Genomic DNA, 19,652 nt, shown 5'->3' with positions numbered 1-19,652 from the left:
GGAGGAAACACTGACAATGAGTGAATAGAGCTAATAACTCAGGGGGCCCAGCAGCCCTGGCTGATAAAGGAAGGAATAAACAACCCTGCACTGGAAGTGCTGTCAGAAGGGAGAGTCCTGGGGTGCAGCTGTCTGCAGGGGGATGTTTATCACAGAAGGAGAGCCAAGGATGGGCTGTCACATCAGCACAGCACAATAAGGGCCTTGGATGAAACTGGGGCACCTCCCACAGCAGAGAGGAAGCTCAGACGAGTGTGTGGTGCAGGGCTAGACACCATTTCTGGTCGTTCCACCAAGGAACAATTCACAGAAGTGAGAGCTAAGAAATACTGCAGCTCATATTTTATCTCGTGCTGTGCAGGCAGTAGCCACATTTGGTACCCTAAGCTCTCAAATCCATCACTGCCCTCTCAGTGAAAGGCAACAGAAGCAACACCTGAGGCACCAAAGCAGCAAAGAGCTGTAAAAATTTCTGCTCCACTTGAGGAAAATTAGCCCACACTTCATGTGCACATCCCAGAGCCACCAAGTATCCCAGTACAGATAGTCACAGAATTTGCATCTTTGTTACCTCTGAGGTCTTAAGGAAAGCACCAGTGCACTGCTCCTGCCTCCTCACAATGTGCATCTCAGAGCACAGCCAGGGTATATGAGGGTTAAGTCTTTCACAATTTAAAAATGCTCTTTTTTCCAGGTATGCTTTGCCTTCCACATATGCCTACCCAACTACTTTTGGCAAGCTGGTGACAATTTGGGTGCGGAACTTCTGAAGAAAACATGAGGACAGACTCATAGAGCATCTGCCAAAGAGCAGCACACAACTCCTGTAGCTGCTCTCTCCTAGAGAGAAACTCCATTAATTCAAAACCACTCTTTTCCCAGCCTTCTCACATCTCTGCTCTGTCCTTTGAGAAACAAACACATCATAGATTAACCAGTCTGGGGAGAGCCTTTGGAGTGTGTTTGCAGAGTGCATGGCACCAATTTAGAACTAAACTTCTCCTTCAACCCTCTGACCACAGAGAAGCAATAAAGAGAAGGAGGGATGTCTGCACTCGTACAGCTTTGTGTGACATCACCTCGAGATTGAGTCCTTAAGGATGCAGTTCTGCATCATAAACTGACTCCTCAGACCAGCCATTAGCTTTTTTCCCTATGCCTGATCCTTTCTGCCTCTTATTGCCCAGAGAACACAATGTGTTCATTCAGCAGAGTAAGCATTAATACAAGGGAGAAAAAGGTTATTTATACAAATAGCGTCTTTGGGTATAGAGACAAATGTGGTGCTTCTCCCCCTCCTAAGACCGTCCTTCCAAACAGAAGGCTCCAAAGGTTAAGTGGGAGCACACTCCTTCTTTTCCCTTTGCTCTTTTTGAGACTGTGTAGAGGAACGCTGTTCTAGGAGGGATTTTAGTGGGCATTTCTCTCTCTTTATGTCAGTAATTATCAAATAACTGAAGCTTTTCTCTGATAGGCTTGAGGAGGTAATGAACAAAGCCCCTGAGTAAACAAGGAACTAACAGAGTAAATTAAAGGGGAGGGAGCATCAAGGGAGAGACAGAAATCCCAGCACCTCACCTGCCTTACCCTGGAGATGCAAAGCCTGTGCTGGGGGAGGGCAGGTGCCAGAGAAAACAAGATGTTTTTAAAACAGATAAAGAATAGTCCATGGCTACATTCCAAAAGAAAAACCAGGATTTCCTTACCTAGCTGCTACTATGGTTACCCCACGCCTTTGAAGAAATGATGTGGCTTCCAATAAATTTCCTTCATCTAAAAAAGACTCCCCAGCTCCCATCTCCACTCACTGGTTCATTATTTTACAAAATTCAACAAGTTCTTTTTAGTGAAAAGTCTCCTTGATTCAACAGGAGGGAAGAGTGAGAAAAGGGAAGCAGATGAAAATAAAAAGGAAACATTAAAATCAGATAAAGGAAAAGGAAGATGATGCCAACTCTTACACACTCCCACAAGCTCTTACAAACCCACATTCACTCTTACGTGCTACCAGTAAACCTGAGCCCCTGAACAAAAATATTTCATTTAATATAGGAGGAACCATGGCTACTATAAAGCGTACATATAAAGAAACAAGAAGAATATGGGAGGAGAGAGAATCCACAGGAGGATTCACAAGACAGATGTATTTAATTTAAAGCATAAAGAAATTTTTTATTCCCCTCCCCAGGCTTCATGATCAATAAAGGAGACGTGGCCAAATTCCTGTTCTCCTGGTCCTATCCACTGAAGGTTTACTAAACTCTTCTTCATCACCAGATTTAACTATTGTTCAAGCTCATCTGCACCATGGAACACAAAACACATCTCCTGTGTGACAAATACCCTTCATTCAGGTGTCACCAAGAGCCACATTCTCCCTCCTGAAGGTCTCTTCTCTGCTGTGCTGGTTCCTGACAGCTGGAGGAAAAGGTCAGCCATTCCCTCCAGTCCTGCATCTGATGTTTAACTAAGTGTAATGAGAAGAAAAAAATAAAGGGGAGAGCCACAATTGTTTTTCTTGTTCCTTCTGTCTATGAGGATCAAGAAAGCATGTGGTGCCAACAGAGGCCTCAAATACCCTGGGGAAGTACCCAGCTATTCTGAACAGTGCTCTCAGACTTCTGGCACATCTGGGCCCTGGGGAGCACATCAATCCAAAATCTGTGACTGCACAGCCTAGAGACTGTCAGAAAAGCCCAAGGTGCTCCCTGGTGAGCCTCTCACCCCAAACTCATTTGAGTTTTAAATCCAGCTCAATGCAGTTGTTGCTCAGGATTTGCTTTTCTGTTCCTGAAACACCCAATCATCACACACCAACCCCAAAGCAGGTGTGGGACTGTAGCTTAAGAAAAGTTATTCCTCTACACTTTGTTGTGTTCCAGTGCTTATTTAAGCCCATCTTTCTGCTTTGATATTTGTGTGCTCCTCTGCAATAAGCCAGGGGGGACAGTTGTTGCAAACCCTACAAGACCCCATCACCATCAGCAGGTCAAGACAGCAGCCACTGGTGGGATGTGGTCATCATGTCCTACCCTTGCATTGGGCAGGACCAACAATTATTAACTCACTGCCATTCCACAAACACCCAAAGTTAACAAATTCCACTGTCTACAGAGAGGAGGAGATTTGTTTTCCAGGAAAGACAAGCCTACCTTAGCTTAGTGCCCTCTTCAAGGTTTCACACAACAGTATTTATTTCAGCTCAAAATATTAGGAGCAGAGTTGTACCTTTTCCAGTCATGTACAGGGAGAGGGAAGTTAGTGTGGGTGGATAGGGAGGGTATAAGGAAAAGAATGCAAAAAGGAATCAATATTTTTCCAAGATCAGATTCAGCATCTCTTAGGAAGCATGTGGGAAGGAAGATTGAAAAGAAGGTGGGAGAAGGAGGAAGGTTCACTATACAGAAATATTTCTGTGAAAATTTAAGGAATCCTTATTCATCCTCCCCCACCAGGTTATACAAAGCATTAATTACAGCCAGTTTTTCCCAAGCATATCTGCTTTGCAGCTGTGTTCTGCCCTGCTGCTCCATTTGTCAGTAAAGGTCCTGTTTCTCCAGCACCACTAACACTCCTTCCAGGGAACTGAGAGATATTCTGACCACAGACAGCACAGAGCCACATGCACCTCCCAAATGCAGGACAGCACACCAGGCCATGTCTCAGAGTCACATTTTCCATACAGGACTGATAACAGGATGAATAAAACACAGGGAAAAAGTGAATTCTCAGCACAAACATTGAAGATGAGATCTGCTGGGTGCACAGACAAACCCCAGGGTAATCACATGTCACAACTCACTTGCCATTGATGACTCCATCAGGATTGAGCATGGGCACAATCTTGAAGATGAAACACTTCCTGAGGAGCTCAGCAATGGGATCGCTGCTCACCAGGAACTCCAGGGTGCCCTTCATCACCCAGCTGGCGTTGCTCTCCCCAGGGTGAACACGGGCTGTGAGGAACACGTAAGGGCGGCTGCCTGCAAAAAGCAAAGCAAAAACACCCCAAAAATAAACAGGGCTTTTCTTTGAACAAGATATTTGCAAGTGGATTTTATTTTGAATTTATATAACAATCCAAAATGAATTCTAAGGAAATTACATCCCTAGACATTCCAGATATTTTCTCAAGGTGCTATTTATAAACTGACCACAGATTTGGTCCTCAGAACCAGCACAGAGCTAATCTCCCTTTTTATTCTGTGATAACTTCTAGATATTTACATGTACCATTAGAAAGCATTCTGCAGGTGCAGGTTACTGCCTCCAAAAAGCTTTACCATATTTTCTAGCAATTATTGAAATTTGATCCCCTCAAATTTCATTAAGGTTGAAAAGGCAGCAAGAAGTTATTTAATGGTCTAAAGTTCTGCTCCACTTTCAGTATTTCACCATTAACAATTCAGAACTTTCTAAATATCTAAGCAGATTTGCCCACCCATAAGGGGCTCCAAGGACATGCAAACAGCCTGATCTCTGGAAATAATTTGTGTTGTAAGGTCAAAATCATAATTAATTGAACTAAACTGGTATAATTAAAGAAAATGCACTAATATGTTCACCAGAGCTGCAGAGGTTGAGTACACAAACCTAACCATTATTTCATAACAATACAACAAGAGCTAGAAATAACAATGCACATAGCTAAGGCAAGCTGTTGCTTTTGGTGGAAAGACTTCTCCAGTTTTATATAAAATAAATGCTCACTCAGATTAGAAAGACTGATTTTCAGAAGTTGCAACTAGAAGAATTCATCTGTTTGTGGCACTACTTTCATGCATAGGAAACATAAGCTGTGGCAGTTTGAGGTAGGGGAGGGGATTTGGGGGGTTGTTTTTTAAAAAAACCCCAAATAGTAAATTAAATTTTTACTGAACAGTTCACTGATAATCCCTACTGAAGCTATTTCAAAACAGACTTGCAACTTAACAGCAAAAGTTTCCTTGTTATCAGATCTGTTATTTGCTGTTCCTGTGAAAAAGCCACTAAACACATTTGGTCTGGGTACAAGCCTCCAAAAACTCTCAGCATACATATGCTTAGAAAAGACCAAGTTTGACAGCAGACTCTTTGAAGATCCCATCTGTGCTGAGCACACTTCAGGGATGGGCCAAGGAAACAGGAGAAGACAGAAGGAGACACCTGCCAGGCACAGAAAATAAAAGGAAAGGAGAAAGCAATTATCTGTCTTCAAACGATCCTTTTGTGAGCATTCACTATCACAAGCCAAGCTGACAGATTTATTCAGTGGAAAGCTTTATCTCTCAGGGCATCACAGCCATGCCAGGGCAGGTTTGCCCTGCTCCATCAGGACAGTCAGAGCTCAGGCTCTGTTCCCTTCATGGACTGGGAGAGGCAACAGGACAGAATGCAGAACCGAAGGCATCAGCTGAGCGCCCTTGTAAACAAATGCTGAATTAGCATCTTACATGCCTCTGTCCTTAGCTCCCAAAGCCATCCTTCAGTTTCCAAATGTGTTACAAACCATTAATCCATCATAGTAAAACAGGGAGGTAGAACACCATCCTCAAAAATACAGAGGGTAATAAAGGAATGTTTAGCTGTTTGTCTGACCAAGCTGCGTCACAGCTGGGAATACAGGTGAATTTTCTCTTTTCACATTCAAACAAGGAATAAGCATTATTTTGTCTCCTTAGCTATATATTCTGCACAATATATACTTCACAGCACAATTTATTTACATCATACAGGGACACACTCAGATTTGGAAATAACCCCACATCCACACTTCCCTCTTGAGCCGTTGGTGGGCACTAGAAGAGTGAACTGCACTCCCAGCTCAAAGAGCTCATACAGAGCAATCATGTTCTGGTCCAGTAAAGCAACTGGGGCTCTGTTTCTCAATAGCCACACATTAGATATTTGTCATTCTCACACCTCACCATACTGGGGGGGTTGGGTACATTTTCATCAACATGAACTTAGGCACTTATGGATTGTCAAAGACTCCTTCAGCTCCTGCAGGACCAGCCATTCTGATTTTTCCCCCAAAATTAGAAGACACTATTTCTCCTCTTTTCCAGTTAATTGTACATTACTATCTACTTTAGTAATGCCTTATAATAGCAACAAACAAAAGCCAGATTTCACAAAGACATCAGCTGCATTTTGCCATTTCCAAACATTTTCTCCCTTCTCCCATCACCATGATTTAGTGCTGTTTTGCAGGCTCATTGCTGAGCTAAACTTATGGGGCTGTGCAGTTATAGCTGGGAATGAGGCTCCTGAGGACTTGTAATGGACAACAGCTGTAAATAGCACAGAGCAAAATAAAATGTGCTCTCTTTTGCAATTGATGAATACAGCTTTAACAACTCTTACCCCTTCTGGATATTGATACAGAGTTCAGTTTCTTAAATGAGAGGTTCATTCCTCAGTCAAAATAAGAAAAAGAAAAAAAACCTCTAAGCAACAGCTTTCTCATGTCAGAAACCCAGGACAATTTGCCATAATTCTGCTAATTGCAATAGCATGGGGCTGGCAGAGATCTGACTTATGCCGTTTCTCTCAAGGCTCATCAAAGTCAAGCTTGCCTTACTCCGACTCAGTGGTGGAAAAGCTCCTGGAGTCTCCAGATCTTAAACCCAGGGAAACATGAGGGAAGGAAAAGAGACCAGAGATCACCTACACTGATCTCCTGTGGGTTACAACAGAAGGGCCCCATTGCCTGCAGGTCCAGCCAAGGAAATCTCTCTATTCCACTGAAAGTTTCCTTTGAAAGATTCCCTCCTGCCAAGCACATCCTCAGCTCTGACATCCCACCCACAGGAGAGTCATAAAGGAGGTTTGTACAAGCAAGGAAACCACAGAGCTTGTTAACTGTCTGTTCCCTTCACAGGAGCCAAATCCCACCTCCAAATGCTGCTCCCCCAGAGTGCTCCCAGCATGAAAACTAATGAAGCAGCAAATAGAGCAAAGAGCTGATGACATGGCCATAAAACTTGCTACTCTTGAAACACCTGGAAAACAGCAGGAGTGGCCCAAACCTATGGTTTACAGCATATCCAGTTACTTTGGAATTACTGTGCTGACTGCTATTAACAGAGCTCATGAAAGGAGCGGACAGAGCACTGGCCAGCCATGCTCCACACTCAGCTGGCAGCACCAGGGGAGGTCTCTGCACTCAGTTCAGCTGATTCCCTTCATTCCTGACTTGCAGCACACCCATAACTACAGTCCTGACCAGACCAGCTTACTGGTTTATACTGATGCCCAGCTGCCCTTCTCTCTCTGCTCTTTCAGAGCTCCACGGTACAATTTCCCTGCTAAACCTCTCTTAAGGACTCACAACCTCAGGTTCTCTCAAATATCTCTTCCCAGGACCAGAACTGAGTTTAAGTCTTCAGAATCCTCAGGCCAACACCTAGGCTGCTCCTTTCCAGGTTCAGAGAAAGCTGCTCTGGCTCAGGTTGGCCATTTATCTCTGCAGAGCCCACATGACACATAACTTTCTCTGGGAATGTAAATAATAAAAAGGGAAAGCAGAGGAGCCTTTTTGTGCTACATAAAGCCTTATCCAACAAATCATGTCTCTTTACACCGTGCTACATTTCAACATGCCCAGAATATAACATGGCATCAACAATACCCAAGGTGGGAGATTAAAGAACCACTGATTCCTCTTGCAAAACTTCGAGCAAAGAACCTTTGAATGATAATTTTACTAATGCATCACCTAATTCCCATCCCTCCTTCTCTTCACTCATTTTTGATTGTGTATATATGAATGAAAATGAGAGCTTTGTTCTTCCAGACTTTTGTTCTTCCAGTAGTGCTAGCTTGTTGCTTAATCTCCTGCCTCTAAGGGTCCTCCTCCAGTCATGTCATCACCAGGGTTCACTAAGAGGTGACTTTGATGTCACTAATCGTGACATCAACTGGGGAAAGAGAAGCCTGAAAGGAAAGAACAAAACCCCATTAACACAGCAGTGTCCCTCATCAAGGGGAGCACAGAAAGGAAATGAAAAGCAGCTCCAGATGCCCTGACCTGGGCTGCTGCTCTAAATTATTTCAAGCTGAGGTTTGAGCCATGCCATTTGTAAAAGGACAGGGCATTAAATGATGCAAGGCTAGGATTTTTTAAGGAGTCAAAGGGAATTATGTACACAGCATGTGAAAAAAATTCAGTCTAGATCTGGGTCTTGGGCTGGAACTTTCTGGCTGTGCCTCTGCAAACTTCTCTTTCCTTTGCACAAGCCCAGGGCCATTAGGACACAGGCTTGTTTTTCTGCATTATGTCTAAGTACAGCATGCCTACCACGAGCATTACACAGATCAAAGGGCCAAGTTTACCCCAGGATATTGTAGAGAAAAACCAAGAAAGCAAAACTTTTCCTTCCAACTTAATTAGCTGTTCCCACTACGGGCTGTTCTGTGAGTAAATGATGGGTAAACAGGAGGACCATCACATAGCTCTTCCATGCGTGTCCCAGCTGCTTCATATCCTGGATCCTCCTGACATGCCCAAGGCTGCAGAGTTATGCAAAGCCAGAGAGAAGAGGGGATATGGTGATGTATAATGAATATACTAAACTATATTTGTAAAAAACATCAAATACTGAGATCACAGAAAACAATGAGCCTGATCTGAGGCAGAATCTGTGTCAGATATTTTCTCCTCTCCTAAAACTTTTCCACCAGTTGTCAGACTTTCAGTTGCCTTAAGACAGAATAATTCTTCCCTGCCCATCTCCCCCTACACCAGATTGCCGTCTCCTTGCTGTGCCTGTTTTTGGCTAGATGCTCCAAAAGCAGACACATCTTAATACAGAGGCAAAACACAGTCTAGCAGGATCAGCTGTTGTTTTCCAGAATTATCAATGAGCTATTCCTTTCTTAAATATTTCTGTATTATATGTATTATTACTGTTACCTATGGCAAAGAAGTGAACATAACAAATCATCTCAGCTGCCTGTTCCCTACCTTCATAGCTTGATGGGAGAGTTTCAGCCTCCAAGTTGCTTGGCAACCTTCTTTTGTGTACATGCTTTATGAATTCATTCACCTCTGAATCAGAGATGATCAGGAGCTGAATATGAGCACAGACTGCTCAGCCTCAGCTTGACCTCCCACTAACGCTGGGTTTGAACTCCAGGAAATTGGTAAGCAAGTTGTCAAGGCTGTTTTGGGGAAGTTTCCAAAGCCCCAAGCTCTTAAAGCAGCAGGAGCCACCATCATTATTTAGCAGCACCTTCAGTATGACTGAAGGCAAAGGAAACCCACATTAACTAATTCCAGCTCAAATCCAAGAATTCCTCTTGGGGAAAGCTGGGGAACAACTGCAGCTTATTTTACAGGACTTACACCCATGGAAAGCCTACTGTAACCCTTTGCAAACTGCCTCAGATTATAAGGAGCATCCCCATTCCCACTAATGCACCTGCAATAGTCTAGCAGACATTTCCAGTCCTGGGTACACCCACTCAGCATTCATTGGCATTTCCAGTGTCACTCTGCACACCCTCTGAGCTGCTCAGATATCATCAAACTTCAAAAAAGAAACCATGCAGCACTTTATTAAGCTGCTGTCAAGCAAGTAACCTGCATTTATCTCCTCCTAGGGCTAGCAGAGGAATTCCTTTGCCTGGATGCATCTCCCAGACCTGTGCTCAGTGCTGCCATCCATCTCTGCTCCCCTCAGCCACATTTCCAGGGCATCACACCAACACGGAGGATCGCTAGGAAAAAGTTCTGCTAAGAAGGATCAGGGGATTACAGCAGATGAGATAGTAATGTAAAGCAGTTGGAAAAATGGCAGCTGTCATGGGATCCACACCAGGCAGGGAACACTCTGCTACTTCCCTCTGCTCAACACAGTGAGCAAAACCAAATAGCTGCAATGCTGTGCCCACTGCTGCCCACCACAGGTTTAAAATAACCTGATGAAAACTGAAGAGGTCATTGAAAATCATCAAATGTTTAGAAGTCTTAGGCTGAAAAATTGGAGAAAACGGGTTTCAGACACGGAAAGGAAAGGTGAACCGAGAGGAAGGAGAAAGAACCTTTAAATTGCAAAAGGCTGCTATAAAAAGATTGCAATCACTTGTCCTCACTGTCCACTGGGACTAGGCTGCATAAAGAGAAACACAAGTTACTATCAGCTAAGCCAACCTGTGGTGACCTGAGTGTTGGCCCTCCCTCCTGATGGCTCCTTGCTCATAAAGTCCTGTGCCTCCTCCACAGTACCCAAAACAGCGCCAGCAGAGGCCTGCAGCCACATAAATCATAATAGCTGCTTTAGAAACTTGTCCATGGTTGCCCTTATTCCTCTGGAACTAGCGCTGTGTTCTGCTGGAATTACTATTCCAGTCCACTCTGCCACCTCCTGTGTTCTCTTTGATGCAAGGTGTCTGCTTTACTACTTAGTGTTAGCCATGTCAAGCCATGTTAACCATTAGCCACTAATTAGTGGCTAATCAGCAATTTCAGAAATATTTCATCATCGTATTTTGACATCATTAGGGCTTCTTTGCACATACAGAACAGAATTATTTATGGAAAATTCTGTCTTACCTGCTCGTTTAGTGACAGTCTTGCCACTTCAAAATTGGAGTAATAGAGTAATATAATTTCTGGGATTTCTCTCATTAGTACTGATCTTCCAAAGCCTCTCTATTGCCCTTAATATTACCATTTCTCAGCTTCTGCTTATGTATGCCTTGCAAGGTGTGAGCACTCACTAAGATGAGGTCCAGCACATGATCTAGGTAGCTGAAGTAGGGAGCTCCAGATTATCTGTCAGAAGGCAGGCAAGGATCTATCACCCCCTGCCTCTATAACACACACATTATGGCTTTAATTTGTTCTGTGGCAGCAGGCAATTTCAGATACTCAAGTATTTTGTACTGCCATGGCCAGGCCATCAATCCATGTGTTTTTCAGTCAGCATGGGAGAAATGTAGACTGTCTTGCAGAGATGCAAGGCTTCTGAGACCTGGCAAGCAGTAAAAAGCAGTATTTTCAAGTTCGGCATATATGTGACTTTCACCTTCTGGGGTTTTTGCACAAAGACAAAAGAGCTGAACTGAGAGAAGAACTAGAACATTGCCCTAAACTGTCCCATGCCTAAAAGAAGGTGAAGGCAGGAGATGAGTGCACAGAGACCTGAAGGACAGCTGCTGTAACAGGCAGAGTGCAGAGATCCATGGAGCTATAAAATCCACGGGCTCTTTTCCGAGAGAAGGATTTCATCTGAAATGAAATCAGGCAGGAGGAGCAGACTGAAAAAGCTTCCATTGTCATAAAAATATCTCCCTGGGTAATCCACAGTGATGGAAAAAGGAAACCCTGATAATTTATGTGACAGTTTAATGGGATTTTGGTGACATTGGATACTTTAGAAAGAATTTGCCCAAATAGGACAGACAGGACTTTAATAAGGCTTCAGCTCCGAACCAGCAATATTTTCACCCCTTGCTTTTACATTTTATTCTACATACCCACTGCTCACTCACAGCTCATCTTTGCCATTTGCAAGGCACATTTCAACACTGCAAGAGCAACAACTGCTCTTTCTGGTAAGATCCCCTGCCAGAGAGGCTTCTGAATATCTGATCCCTACAGGGATCAAGCTGCCTTTGCACCTACAGGGCAGAGCATCACTGAGCTGTGAACTCTGAGGCATGAGCTGCCCTCTGGCCTTGTCCCCTGCTCTGTGCATGGCACTAACTGCTTCTATGTGGAATTTAAGGGCAGCAGATGGAGCAGGAGCTGCTGGCAGAGGGGACGCCCCCGGAACACGCTGCAGGAATAAATAAATGGCTTTCACACCCAGTGAGTAATGCCTCAGCCCCCATCTCCTGCCTGTGGGGGGGCACAGCCTTTACCCCCAGCACAACACCCCGTGCCCTTCACTGCCATGGCTCCCAGAGCAGGAGGAACTGCTCAGAGAGCCAAACCCGGGTGAATCCGGGGTTAATGGCATGAAACTCCACTAAGGAACATTTAGGCTGAATATCAGAGAGTTACTCTAAAAAGTCTCCCCTGTGGAGAGGTGGAAGTTAACATTAAAATCACATTGCCCAGAGCACAAGTCATTTTGTATACAACAATCCTGAAGTGGCTGGGGACAGAAATAACCCAACAGGAATTTGTTTTCTTTGCTAACTTCAATGGATCCAGTTAAGAAGCCCAAGTTTTGCTAATTTCTCCTTCTGGGAAATCCAAGCATGAAAGAAATGATAAAAAATTGGGTGATGATCTCAGTATTTTGCCCATTCTGAGATGAACTTAGAACCTGCCTGTGAGCCCTAAAATGGGCATGAGAAACACCTGCCAGTGGTTTTTTTTTCACTGCTGGAAATAACAGCCAAGTTTAACAGTTCAACAAAATTTAAGTTGTGTAGTACTTCAAGCTGTTCTGCTCTACAGAAGACAAACTCTATAGTTTATTCTAAAAAAGCTCTTTACTCTTTATGCAGTACATATTTAAAACCCACCTATTACCACCTACAGCATAAAGTAATGTTTATTCTTAAATATGTGTTGTGCTTTTAAGTGGCACAGATCCATCTCTCCCTGACTTGAAGTTCTCCTCAGGGAATGACTTGAAAGTAGCAAAAATATATTAAAAGAAAGTACAATCAGAGCCTCTTGTTGTCAAATTGATGAAATATCATTTTTTGTTAAGATAAAAAGCATCACAGATTGCCTCTGATGGCAAAAATTAAATTCTTGGTCTTCACTTGATTTGATATTTATTGCTCATTGCTCCAGAATCAGTCAAGTAGGGAATGTTTCTTAAAAATAATATAATTTTGTATTTCTCCTGGAGTAAGCAAACAGTAAGAATTTTAAATTGTGTGTTTTCTTAAATATAAAAAACTCAGAAGAAGGAGGAAATAAACAGAAAGTCTACAAAAGACCTTCTACCACTTCACTATGTCAACAGCTTCGCAGTAAAGGACCTTCTGCAGGTCTGACCTCATTTGTGGCATCACTAAATTGACTTTTACATTACTGCTGTCTAAGTCTATCCTAAATCTTGGAACTGCACTGTCCATAGCTGATCCCAAAGGAAATTCTTGCTTTCCACAAACAAAAGATCAATGAGGTTAAACTGTCTCCAAATTTTGAATAATGATTCTTGTCTTCATGGCAAGGTCTCAGATGAACTCCCCAAATACCTGAGCAAAAGAACACAAATAAGGGGTCAATGTAAAAGGTCTTTCAGTCAGATCATCAAAAGAGCAAAACTGATGCTGGCCCCAAGATCTTGTATCATGATATAAGCAGCACCATGTTCCATCTCCAAGACTGAATGAAGTGTTGTGTGACAGACCATGAGCAGAACATAAGTTTTGAAACAGCACAGATGAACCCTGAAGTTCCCAACCAAGTTCATACTGTGTTTTTTTCCAAGCAGTTCTTCTATTGAGATATCCAAAAGATGAATAAGGAATCAGGCTCACATGGCACAATCTGAGCCCCGGAGTACTTGACAAAACTAGGTGGAACAAAATTTGCCACTGCATAAAGCAGATAACATGCAGAAATTTCAAACAGTCTGTGGAAAGGCACACTAAGCAGTCCCTGTCTCAGGTCAGTGAGTTCTTCTCTTCAGATGCCAGCAAAATAATGGCTAATGGATGATGTCTTCCTGCCTCAATCACTGCAGGGAGCAGAGTTCAAGTTAGGAAGAGTCATCTGTTTGAGGAAATAAGATGGTAGGGAGGTTAGGGTGAGGAAAAAGGTTCTTTTTATCCCCACAAGTTGCTACAAAGCACAGAAAAAGGTTCTCATGAATAAAGGAGTCAGGCTGCAGAACAGTCCTGGCATCCTCAGAAGAAACAGAAGTGGAAGATGAGATGTCCTTCCTTGGCACTCCATGTATCCCTGCAAAAGTGGGAGCTTTCACACAGGAGAGCTTTTAGTTCTTCATAGTTTCCTAAGTGATATTAAATTTATTTTAAAAGCATTCTCCAGAAGGTTCTTTCAGGCAAATAATTTAAGAGCACAATTGATAGTTCCTAATCCGTTTGAATTTCTGATGTACAGTGCACAGACTGACTTCATAAAGCTGGTAATTGTGATGTTCCCTCAATCCCAATGCCTTCCTGCACTTTCACCCCAACACTTCCACAGCAGAACTTTGAACTTTTCCAACTGACCCTGCCCCAGAATCCTGCCACTTATAGCTGATTCTCTCTATACAGCCTGTAAAATCCATAGCATGAGCTCCTCTCTCAACGTGCCATAAGAAACACTCATATCAAAACCATTATATTGCAGAGCATTCACAGCCACTTCATCTCCTGCTCTGTAAACTCTGAGTGCTTTTAAAAGAAACACTTATTTATATAGAAGAAAATCCCTGTAAATCATGGTCATGACAAGCTAATGGCTAGCATTGCAACAATGATTTATCTTCTTGCTGTATCTAACAAAGCTTCTTATGTTAATACCTTGTTTTCAAAATATGAAGAGACTTCTAACTGATGTTTTCTAACTGCAGCTAATGAAACACACCTTACATAAGAAAATAACCTTCCCCTGCCACCTAACACTCCCATCAACTCTCAAAATCAAAGGATCTCCTTGAATGATTTCCTTCCTCTGTATTACTTAGCGTGATTCCCTCATGGATGAAGAAACTGACCATTCAGTCTCACTGTCTGCCTATAATCCAAATTCATTTTAGGGGTTGCATGCATTACCTGCACGTTTAAATTTGACATATTTTGATTTCTGCTTATTAAATTATATTTGATGCAGGTTATATGGCCTCGTGGGGAGCATTACTCTTTGTGCAAGCATCCATTTTATCAGGGCTGAGCCTAATTTCACATTACATTTTGACAGGCTGGAAAACAAGGTCATGGCCATGATGTCTGTGTGGTAAGTGATGCCTTAGCTGGTGGGGGAGACTTTTGATAAGCAAGAAGGATGATCCTGGAAGTGTTGCGATTTAAAGGGTATGATCTAGGATATGAAATTAAGGAGCATGCCATCAGTGATGAGCTGTTTCAAGTCTATTGACAGCATTCTCCATAGCTGGCAGGGCCATCACCTTTGCCAGCACAGAGACTATAAGTACCTAACTACGTGTTTATTGCTCATTCAATAGTTAGTAATGGCTAAAAATGGGGAGAATAGGGATAATGGGGACACCACAGCCCTTAATGACATGCCCAGAGGCCTTCATCTGTCTCTTGCTTGCTCTTTCAGCCTCTGGCCAGTATCTCTTTTTGAAGCACAATTCCCACGAGCTGAGCTGTGCCTCATGGTGACCCTCTGGCTGTTGTTTTTGTGCCCTTTCAAAACGCTTGACAGAACTGTCACAGAAGGAGCTTGGCATCTGGAAGCTGTGGCAGGCACGGTATGACCTGATTCATAAAACACAGCTAAACAGCTTGGCCTGCCAGAGGCCAGGATTTACAGGGCTGAGCTTAAAAATGGCCTTCAACGCCTGCTCTGCTAAATGCACTTCCCTACTGCTCACAATAACAATTCCCAAGTTGTGAGGGTGACCTGAACACTGCAAAGTAACAAAGCAGACGAGACACTAATGTTGTTACAGCCTGCACTGTCCGCTGCTACTCAGGACAGGAAAGGAATGACCTCAGCTCTGGCTGCACCTTTTGCACATGGCTATAGGACTTCAAGAAAAAAATTAATTTTTTTTTTTCAGAAATTTTTTGAGAAATTCCTCAGCACAGCAAGCACAAAGGAAAAAAAATTAAGCCAGAGATAGTTTCTGCTGCATTATCCACTACAGCCTCATTTTTACAATAAAAGCCTCTCTGCATTTTTATTTCCAGCAGGCACAGCCTGATCAGCACGGAATTTAAGGACTTTCTGTCCTCCCATCCATCTACTTATTTTCTTCATCTCTACTTCAATCACTAGTTACAGCCTTCTGTTAGGTGCTCACCATGGGACCTAAACATCCTCTGGGAGACCTGTCAAAGTCACTCTGATGCCAGTGATAATAAATTCCATCTCCCTCATCTTCTCTTGAAGCACTTCATAGACTTCATAGAAGATTACATGTTTCAAGTGTGTTCCAAGTTATGAAGGTAAGGATTTACAGAAAAATCAAGTAAGTTGATCAAGGATAAAATACAAATTAGTCAGAGCTGGAAGCTCAACAGCTGTTTCCCAACTCCAGTTAAAGAGTTCTGTGCCATCCACATTCACCCTAGAAGTGATTTTCTACATAATCCATTACTTCAAATCACTTCCTCCTCTTTTCATTAGCTATGAAAATGAATTGAATTGGGTACTTAGACATAATCAATAGAGCCCTCTCTCAGTCATGTTATTTGTCCTATATCAAGATCAGCTGTCATCTTCATTCTGGAACCCACCCATCCTTCCCAAAATTATTAAGTATGCACAGACATTTGCAGAGTGCTATGGTATTTCTTTATCCATCATTATCATGTCATGTTTTCAGACTAGGGGAAAAAGCAAAAGATTATAGGAAGGTGATAAGGGAAGAATAAGGAACTAAAACAGAATGTTGGTTCTTAAAAAAGTAAAATAAAAAAATAAAGTTCCTAAGTTGTCCAGAAGTCCTTCCTTATCTGTGGGCCAAGACATTTCTCCAACCCCATTCTGACTTCTTCATTTACTCGTCACCTCATGCCCTCATCATGTTTTAATAAAAAACTTCAACATATTTAATTTAACCTCACTATTTCAAAGCACCCAGGCTAAGCTAGAAATATTTTCAAAAGAGTTTGTTAAACAAATTCAATAAAAAAAAAAGAATAAAAGCTTTTAAAAAAGAATTGCCAAGTGTCAAGGAAAATAACTTTCTTTTTCCCCCCACAGCTAAGATGCCCAACAATTACAACTGATAGAGCAAATTAAATTCTAAGTGCATTGGTGATTTGATAGATATCATTTTCTAAGTGTTAGAGCCACAAAATAAGTGCCCTGAAAAGATACAGAAGTCCAAGTTTAGCTGTCTGGGAACACTGGTGCACTTTGCAGTATCTACCATGTCACTCGTCAGCTCGTTGATCTTATCAGCACATTTGCAGTCTGAGCAGAGCAGCTGTCCCCACTTGGTTTTTATTTCTATTTCTGCATTAGAAACAGGTGGGCAAGCTCAGAGAGCTAACAAGTTTCTTTTTGATGTAGAGATGGACAAATCCTCTCATTAACAGAATGGCCTTTTAAAAATCATTATGGGGTATTTTTAGCCCCAATTCATTTCAGTATTTCTGTATAATTGCAGCCCATTAATCACAAATGCTTGTTTCTAGAATCTGTCAGTTATAGGCAACAAGTAGTAGCAGCCTGTGGCATCTGCAAACTACTACTTTCAACATATTGCTGGTTATTTTACTGGGATGAGATTGGCTGCATCAGTCACACAGGACTGGATCTCATTCTCCAATTACAGAAATTAAACTCAGTTAAACAGGTCAGGCAGAAATCTGCACAGACCCTCCCAGCAAAATCAACTTACAGGTGGGAATTAGAAATAGCAGGTGTTCAGAATTCCAGATACAAAACCAGGAGAAAAACAAATGCACACCATGTATTACAAATCTGCCTCCTCACTCAGTAACACTCTTGGATAGATTAATATTAAAATCAGCACATAGAATAAAATTTGATTAAGATCAGCACATAGAAATAGTGTTTGCCACATTTCACAAGAGTGTGGAGCCCCTCACATGGATGTGGGCAGAGTAGCTGAACAAACTATCTGCTTGCAGCTCTGGCAAACATGCACTAAAGCTGTTCCACACAATCCAAACAACTCCAGGCATTCGTAATGCACGGCTAGCTAGGTCAGCCTTTATCAGACAGAAATGCATAGCTTGGAACATTAAATCCAGAAATTAGATTGTTGTTTTCCAGAAAGTTTTCAAAGCCTTGAGGTATCAGCTGAATGACTTTTCTATTTTCAAGTCAGGCGCAGTAGACAGTCTCTCCAAACCAGCCAGCCAAGATTTGAAAGCACCAAGTAAATTCCCAGTTTAGAAGGATAACGGTGAAAGCAACATGAAAGTTACAACGCCACCCACACTGTTTCCCAACAGTCTGTTAGCTCTGGGTGTTGAGGAAGGGTTTGCCTGTGCAAGCTGAAGCCTATTGTTAGAGTGAGAAATTCAAGAGTCATAGGAGCATGAAAAATCTACCTCAGAGTAGCAGAGTTCCCTGTTAGCAGGACACACTCTGGGTTCTGTCACAGCCTAGCAGTTCTTTTAACACAAACTGTGCAAGACTTGACAAACTGTCCCCAAGCTGAGCTCCCAAACTGAAAGCAAGGGTTTGCTAGAAGAGTGGCAGACCCCATTTTTTGCCAACCCTGCCCAATCTTGCCATCCAAAATAGTTTTGTTCCCACAAGATCGTCAGGCATCAGAAATGTGTATCAACCTCAATCTGTGTACCAGCACAGCTTTTCTGGAACAGAAAAATGTTGAACCAGAAACAATAACTGCTCTCTGAGATGGCAGGAGTGGTTGTGTGGGTCTGACAGCAGCTGGTGCATGTGCTACACCCCCTAGGATTTCCAGCCACACATTACTCTTCCACAAGGCCACCCTGCCAGCTGTCCTGCTCCCAGCTCTCTGATCACAGCTTGCCTAGCAGTTACCAATGAGGAGGTACAACCAAACAGAAAGGAGAACAACTGGTCACATTTCTACTGCTAGAAAATTATAATTTCCTACCTTATAGAAGGCTTGAATCTGAGGAGCTTCTTACTCACCTTTTCATTCAAGGAGCAAGAGTGGTTCACAGACTGCCCCACTATCCACACCTTCATCACTACTGACCAGAAACACCTGCTTTATTTAACACAGGTGTCCAAACCCAACTGCCTTCAAGAACAACCCACTTCACACATCACCAGGTGCTCCAGACCTTCTGATTTGAGCAAAAACAGCCACCCTGTGTAATATGACACCTGACCAGCTGGGCAATATTGTGGCCAGATGAAGGAACCAAGGACAATCTCCAGTGACAGTCTGACCCTAAAATTATGTCCTGCCTCTCACAGCCCATCTCTGCTACACTGAGGAGAGATTTACCTCAATTCAAAAGCTTCTCTGGCTGACTTACACAGTACCACAGTGACCTTTCAGCACACGCCCCACAGGACTAAAATTTATGGCCAGGCATGGGAAATGTGCCACTCACAGAAACATGGTGATTTGGGGTTTTTTTTGGCCATAATTTGGAGCTAATAATAGAAACCCAGTAGCAGTTTAATGCTTGTTCACCATTTTAGGGAGAAAGAGCTGCCTGGGGGCTCTGCTGGGCTGTGTTTCAATACCTTGATTGGCCATTGGAAACACAACACCTGCAGGCTTCTCACAAACTATTTCCACCTAAGGAGAGAAGATTTTTTTTTTTTTTTGCCCTTCTTTTAAGGCAAGAATTCGGGCAACATAGCACTCCTGTAGAAGCTTGCAGGTCAACTGCAATGAGAGCTGGTCCTGGGGTGTTGGAAGACAGGCATATTCCAAGCAGCTGCCTATAAATTTCCAAAGCAATATAAGAATTACATACAACCAAACCATTTTCAGTTTCATTGATAATTTTCAATGCCTTGTAGCAAAAATACAAGTAGTACCACACTCCTGTGAGAAGACCCTTCTGAGGCTCTTGACAAACCAATCAAGAAATAAAACAATTATGACTAAGATATGCTAATTTAGATT

The 19,652-nt window shown here is 42.6% G+C and overlaps 1 protein-coding gene across 5 annotated transcripts in view; it reads right to left on the bottom strand.

Annotated features, from left to right (window-relative positions):
* AGBL1 (AGBL carboxypeptidase 1) overlaps positions 1–19,652 on the bottom strand; it is a 273,234-nt gene that overhangs the window by 165,800 nt on the left and 87,782 nt on the right. For all 5 annotated transcript variants that reach the window (XM_074549224.1, XM_074549221.1, XM_074549222.1 and 2 more), the window contains one exon: positions 3,803–3,983. In XM_074549224.1, the coding sequence (XP_074405325.1) occupies positions 3,803–3,983 (181 nt within the window). The remainder of the gene's footprint in view (positions 1–3,802; positions 3,984–19,652) is intronic.

This window comes from Zonotrichia albicollis, chromosome 11 (assembly GCF_047830755.1).
Source record: "Zonotrichia albicollis isolate bZonAlb1 chromosome 11, bZonAlb1.hap1, whole genome shotgun sequence".
Taxonomy (NCBI): domain Eukaryota; kingdom Metazoa; phylum Chordata; class Aves; order Passeriformes; family Passerellidae; genus Zonotrichia; species Zonotrichia albicollis.
This window is presented reverse-complemented; position numbering and strand designations above follow the sequence as displayed.